The sequence below is a fragment of the Rhea pennata genome, chromosome 1 (assembly GCF_028389875.1).
Source record: "Rhea pennata isolate bPtePen1 chromosome 1, bPtePen1.pri, whole genome shotgun sequence".
Taxonomy (NCBI): domain Eukaryota; kingdom Metazoa; phylum Chordata; class Aves; order Rheiformes; family Rheidae; genus Rhea; species Rhea pennata.
In genome coordinates, this window is record NC_084663.1 from 140,240,829 (window position 1) to 140,246,828 (window position 6,000).

Genomic DNA, 6,000 nt, shown 5'->3' on the forward strand with positions numbered 1-6,000 from the left:
CCAAAACAGATAAACTTTGTGCACCATTGATCTTTCCTGCTGAGAGAGTTGTGTGTTAGGAAACCTAAAATATGCAGTGTTCTGCTGTATATTCTCCCACTGTTTCACATCTGCATTTAGTTAAAAGTTAAACAAAGTTTAGCAATACATTGCTGTTACCCTCATGGCTATTATTTGTCATGTCTATTGTGTTATGAAGAAAAGGACAAGAAAACTCATCTTGTGTGTGTAGGAAGGGATTTGACACCTCGGTAATGACTGTAGCAAAGGGCCTAATGCATGAGAGAAAGGTATGTGATAAAGCAGAGCCAAGGTGCACTGTCTGAAGTGTGTGGGGAAAATTGTACAAACCATCCCCAAACCAGTTTTGAATTATCAAAATCACTTGTGTTAATAATTTTAATATTAGTCTTAGTAGTATAGCTAGTAAAATTATAATAACTGCAGTCTAAACTGCAGAGGAGTTTGAAACCACTTAGTGTGAATCAGAATTTTTCAATGTTTGGCAGTGCCAAAGGTTGCTCTGGATTATCCATGACCAAAAAGTTAAACTTCAGACTGTGTAATGTCAAGAAGAGATGCTTTATTTTATATAAGAATGAATTCCAGAAGATTCATCTCATATTATATAAAGGATCAGACTAGATGATCTGCTTGATTATTGCTGATTATATTTCAGTATAAGATACTGAAAGTCCAGTTGAAATTTGTGTATGTTTGTAAAAATTCTAGGAACTTGTGTTTTCAGTGTGTGGCTGTCTTCAGTTGTTTGGCTTATTTCATTTATTTACTTTGATCCTCACTTGTGCTGCTTCAAAACTCTTATATTTTCTTACCATGCCTGTTTGATGATGTCTTTCTTACTCTTTATGATGAAAAGCAAAATTTTATCTTCAACATTACTGACCATTTTTTTTTAAAAAAAAGTTCACTCTAGCACTGTAACACAATCTGAAATATGTAAATTAGAAATCCCATTATATTTCTTTATCTTTCTCCTTACAGAGAACACTTACATCAGTCACATCTTTGTAAAAGTACCAAGGTACTAAATAAGTCATTTCATTTTTTGATTTTTTTGCTTTAGCTACCAACATTTAATAATAATCATCGTCATTTTTGAAAGAGTTCATCATCAGTTTTGAAAGCGTTAACTTAATTTCAAATACCATTGGCAAACCTACCTGTACTTTGCAGTTTGCTGAAGTGTATTCCCCTGGAAATGCGTAATAGCCTTGGAAGCATTCTTAGGATGTTATTCTACAGTGCAATAAAATTAATCTACTTAATACTTCAAAAATGTTTGTATTTTACTGAAATATACCTTAGCTAGAAAAAAACAGAAAAGTTAAGTTCTCTAAAATGGTACACAGCCCAATTGCACAAACCCAAATGTTATGCAGATACGTACGTAAAAGGTGAGAGATGATAAACAGGCAAACTTCCTCAACATTTTAGTTGTTCATATCTGTTTATATTTTTAAAATCTGAATACTTGGATACACTATAGAATATTCCAGTGGTGGGCAGGATAAAGAAGCAGTGTGGATCAAATGTAACTGCAAGACATGTGTTAAAAGTAGCTTTCACATTTTCTAAGCTCACCAGGAATTATGCCAACCAAACATGTACTAAAGGTAGGATTGTAACCATACCTTTGGTATAGGTTACCTTTGGTATAATAAATGTTTCCTATTGCGTCGGCTGAAATTTATTAAGTAGTTGACTGAGCTCATGATTGTTTCCCTAAAGCATCCATAAATAGTTTTTTCCCATAAATATGTGGAATTTGTAGCCTTAAAGGATACCTAAGTATAGCTTTGATTATTTTTGTCAAAGGTTTTCCAGCCTTTGTGTATTTGTTATAAATGTATACATCTATTCTTTTTACAAGTATTTCATGTATTCATTTTACACATTGTAAAATTGACCTGGAAAGGTTAAACTGCCTTCCTATCAAAGTATTTAAGCACATGCTTAAGTTTGTTTTAAGCTTGTGCTTAAACCCATCCAGATAAAACAAATCACTTAGGAGCATCTGGATAATCAGTTGCTTGTATTTAAGTATATGTGTAGAAGCTTTTTTGAAGTGAAATGAATTTAAGGTTAATTACCATGCAGATGTTCCAAATGAGAAGTTTATGCTTGTTCTAATTAGGGATTTCTAAGGAATTGATTTAGCTCTCCTGCTAAGTTGTATGCAGGGTCATTCTCTCTTTAGTAAAACAAACAATAAAAAGTTTCTAGTAACAGTATTCTTCTTTCTCTTCATTTCCCTCACCTCCTTGTTTCCCAGTGTCTTGTGTTTGAAGATTCACCACTTGGAGTCAAAGGAGCACTGGCAGCAGGAATGCAAGTGGTTATGATTCCGGATGAAAATTTAAATCCAGATCTTAAAAAGGAAGCAACTCTCTTGCTGAACTCCATGGAGGACTTCAAACCAGAACTGTTTGGTTTACCAGCGTATGATTAATACCTAAAGTCTATGAACATGCAATGACTGGAAATTAGGAAAATGGAATGAAATCTTGTTAAGATTTTATTATTGTTTTGCACCTATCCTGCCAGTCCTCAAAACTAGATAACAGAAATCCTATTAACACTGAGTCTTCCGCACGACTGTTAAAGTTGATTGGAACATTTATCATTTGTCCTCCATGATGAATGCTAAATTAAAGCAACATTTTGACTTGTGAAGTGAATCCAACTTTGTTCTATGCATGTCATAATGTTTTCTGGGAATGCTATGAAACTATTTAAACAACTTATTAAAACTGCACTTGAAACTTCCTGTTCTGTTTCTACTTGAATGACTTGTTTAGCTCTTAACCAGAAATCTGTTCTGAGTTGGCTGTTGTCCCATTACATAGTTTTTGATCCAGTTATTGCTATCAACATGTTTATCCTTTTCCTTTTACTATACTTGCCCTCTTGCCCTTAGACACTTTTTTTGCAATTTGTTGTTGTTGTACTTCCTGTGTTTTCTTGTTTCATTTTCTTGTTGGGAGTTGAATGAGATGACTTCCAGAGACCCCTTAAAACCTACATTATTCTGTAATTCTGTCGTTATCTTTTCTGACATGGTGAATGCCTGCAAGGAACTATACAAAATTATGCGATCCTGCACTTTAACCAAAGTGTTTTGCATTCTTTGCTCTCTTTATATTCTTTTTTTCCATTTTGCCATGTTGCCTTTTATTCCTGTGAAATGAATCCATCTTGTCTCCCTGTTTTCATTCTGATGAAGCTTCTGGTAAAGCTTTAACTTCCTGACATTCAAGTTCCTTTTCTGGATCATCCCTAATATTCCATTCTTAACACTTTCTCAAGCCTTTTTTTGTGCAGAGTTCCCTGTAGATGGTTTTGCTGTCTGTTTTTAGCAAAAGTAGTTTATTTAAGTGCCTTAAATTTATTTTGCCCAGTTACCATAATTTTCACAAAAATTTTATCTTGTGTCATTTCCTTCTCACTTCTGTCTGTTTCTGGCAGCTCATCAGGACAAGGATGAGGGTCTTTTTCGGAAATACTAGACGTGTTGATAAGTTTCGGTGGAATCCACATATATATGTATATATATATATATATGTATATGTACTGTATGGTGGAAATTTTTTTTTTTTTTTTTTTTGTCACTTGGATATCCTTGACTATTTCACCTCAATCCTTAGCTCTATAAAAGCTATACTGTGCAGAGTTCATGACAGTTTTATGAAATTAATGGCATTTAAAAACTAAATTTCTAAGTGAGTGGCTACAAGTTACACCAAAATTGCATTAAAATATTTACCTCCATAATGAGTATGATATTATGTCAAATAAGGGATTTTCTATTTATTATAAAAAGACTTCTTTAAACTCATTGTATGTTTTTAATATTGTGTGTTTATCTGTGGTCATTCTCACAAAAGATAAATTATGTATGAGAAGGGTCAAGTGGCTGGTACCCATACTTTTTAAGATTGAGCTCCTGTAACATATCACATAACTCCATTAATTCTTTATTTTCTGGATAAAATCTTTCTCAGGCATTTCTGGTGTTTACTGTTTTGGATGGAAGGTTGTTTTGATCAAGAACAAAAATAAATGAATCTTCAATACCTCAATATTCTGGATGAGTTACTTTGTAGTATTTTTTTCCTCCAACAGTAAAAAATAGAAACAATTACTTTTTCATCTTTTTCATTCACAAGTAGACTTACTGTTTCCTGTTACTGTGGTCTATTTCTGTCTCAAAAATGAAGAAAATTTTATTCCTTCCTGTCAGCCAAATATGATCTATATGGTATCAGAAGATTTTTAACATGTACAGTGAAATAGTTTGCAGTTTAATGCTTTTCATCAGAAAATCTGGCCGCATTTTTTTCAAAAGGGTAAATTTATTTTGTGTCTTATATAATTTCCTTAAGCCCATGGAGGTTGTAGTCGCAGTATTACTCACTGGTAAAAAACCATCCCATCTACTATAAATTCCATTTCTCTTTTTTCAAGTTAAGATATGTCACTATGTAATTCCTTCCTTATGTTACATAATACAAAGTATTACTGTAGAGCAATAAATTTAAGCTTTCAAGTGTAAAACAGGTGCCTGTTCGGATCCCCTTCATTTGTAATTACTGAATTCCAGGAGTTTACTAGGTGAACAAGCTCTAATAAGTTGTAATTGGTAACTTTTTCAAAGTTCTGCATATATTTAATTTAATTTGGGAATTTTACAAGAAAATAAAAATGAAGTACATGTCTCATTTACAGTGTACTTCCAAGGAGTCACCATGAAAGTCTTGCATTTGCTTTTTAAATACGAGGAGACACTAATAAATATCAAATATCACTGACAATATCAGAGATCTTTTATCATGACAGTCATATGATCAGTGTACCCTTCCATTCAATTTAATAATCTCATCTTTTGCTAAGAATTTTGCTAAGAGTCAGAAAACTTTCATTTAACTCCACAGTCAATCCTGTCCTGTGTATGCTTTCCTGCATTTAATATCCCAACTAACAATTTTCAGTGAGATTACTGCCCCAAACTGAAATCTATCAAACAGAACCATATGATGTATTCTTCACTTCCTTTTAGTAAAATTCCATTCCACTATTTTACTGCTTATTGTTGCCTACTTCCTGGTCATGTCTCAACTGTCTCTTACTAAAGTAAGTAACTCTTCTCTTGACTGAATGAGAAGTCAAAAAATTAAGCAAAATAAAATTGCTCAGTTATAATAATCTGAAAAATCTTGTCATCTCCACCCGAATGAGAGGTGGATATTCATGGCAGCCTTAGGTCACTGTAGTCTGCCTGATTAATTATATACCAAATACCAGCATATGTTAGTATATATTTCTTTATCCCTTTTTTGGGGTCGAATTCGTGGCTCTGTAGCTCAGTCATCTCAACAACATCTGTTTGGACAAAAAAAGATCAAAAACTTGGATCCTTTCCCTTCCATCTGCTACCCTGCAGATGAAGTCCTGTTTTGACTGGACTAAAAAAATCCATTACCAGATCCTGGCTACAGATCGTCAGGACATCTGAGCAATCAGGACATTTGAATGCTCCATCTGCATTTCTGTGAAGAGGACTGTAATCCAAAAAGTAATCTAAAAAAATCTATATTCTCTAACTCAGCAAGCAGGCTTCAATCCAGAAGAGTACTTGAGCACATGATTAAGTCTTTTTTTGTTAAGCATATATAAGCACATGCTTAATTTTAAGGATACATTTAATTTTATTTGATCTAAAATAAAGCATGTGCTTCAGTCATGTTCTGAAAAAGTTCTCTAGAATATAGAATTTAATGCTATGGCCAGAAAGCCATATTCTCAGATTATGGGTTTAGAACAATTCTGCTTCTTTATCAATCAAACAAACAAGAGTTGAAGTATGAGAAGTAAATGGTAGCCATCACACAGATCACTATTTGATCTTAGTGATGCTCTGTGTTTCTTTACCATTGTCAGGTATCTCCTATATTGTGCTAATTGAACATTACACATCTG

At 33.3% G+C, this 6,000-nt stretch overlaps 1 protein-coding gene across 1 annotated transcript in view; it reads left to right on the forward strand.

Moving 5' to 3' along the window:
- Positions 1-4,103, forward strand: part of PUDP (pseudouridine 5'-phosphatase) — a 75,859-nt gene extending 71,756 nt beyond the window's left edge. The window contains exon 4 of the mRNA XM_062601408.1: positions 2,297-4,103. Within this exon, the coding sequence (XP_062457392.1) occupies positions 2,297-2,473 (177 nt within the window). The 3' untranslated portion in view covers positions 2,474-4,103. The remainder of the gene's footprint in view (positions 1-2,296) is intronic.
- Positions 4,104-6,000: the final 1,897 nt, after the last annotated feature.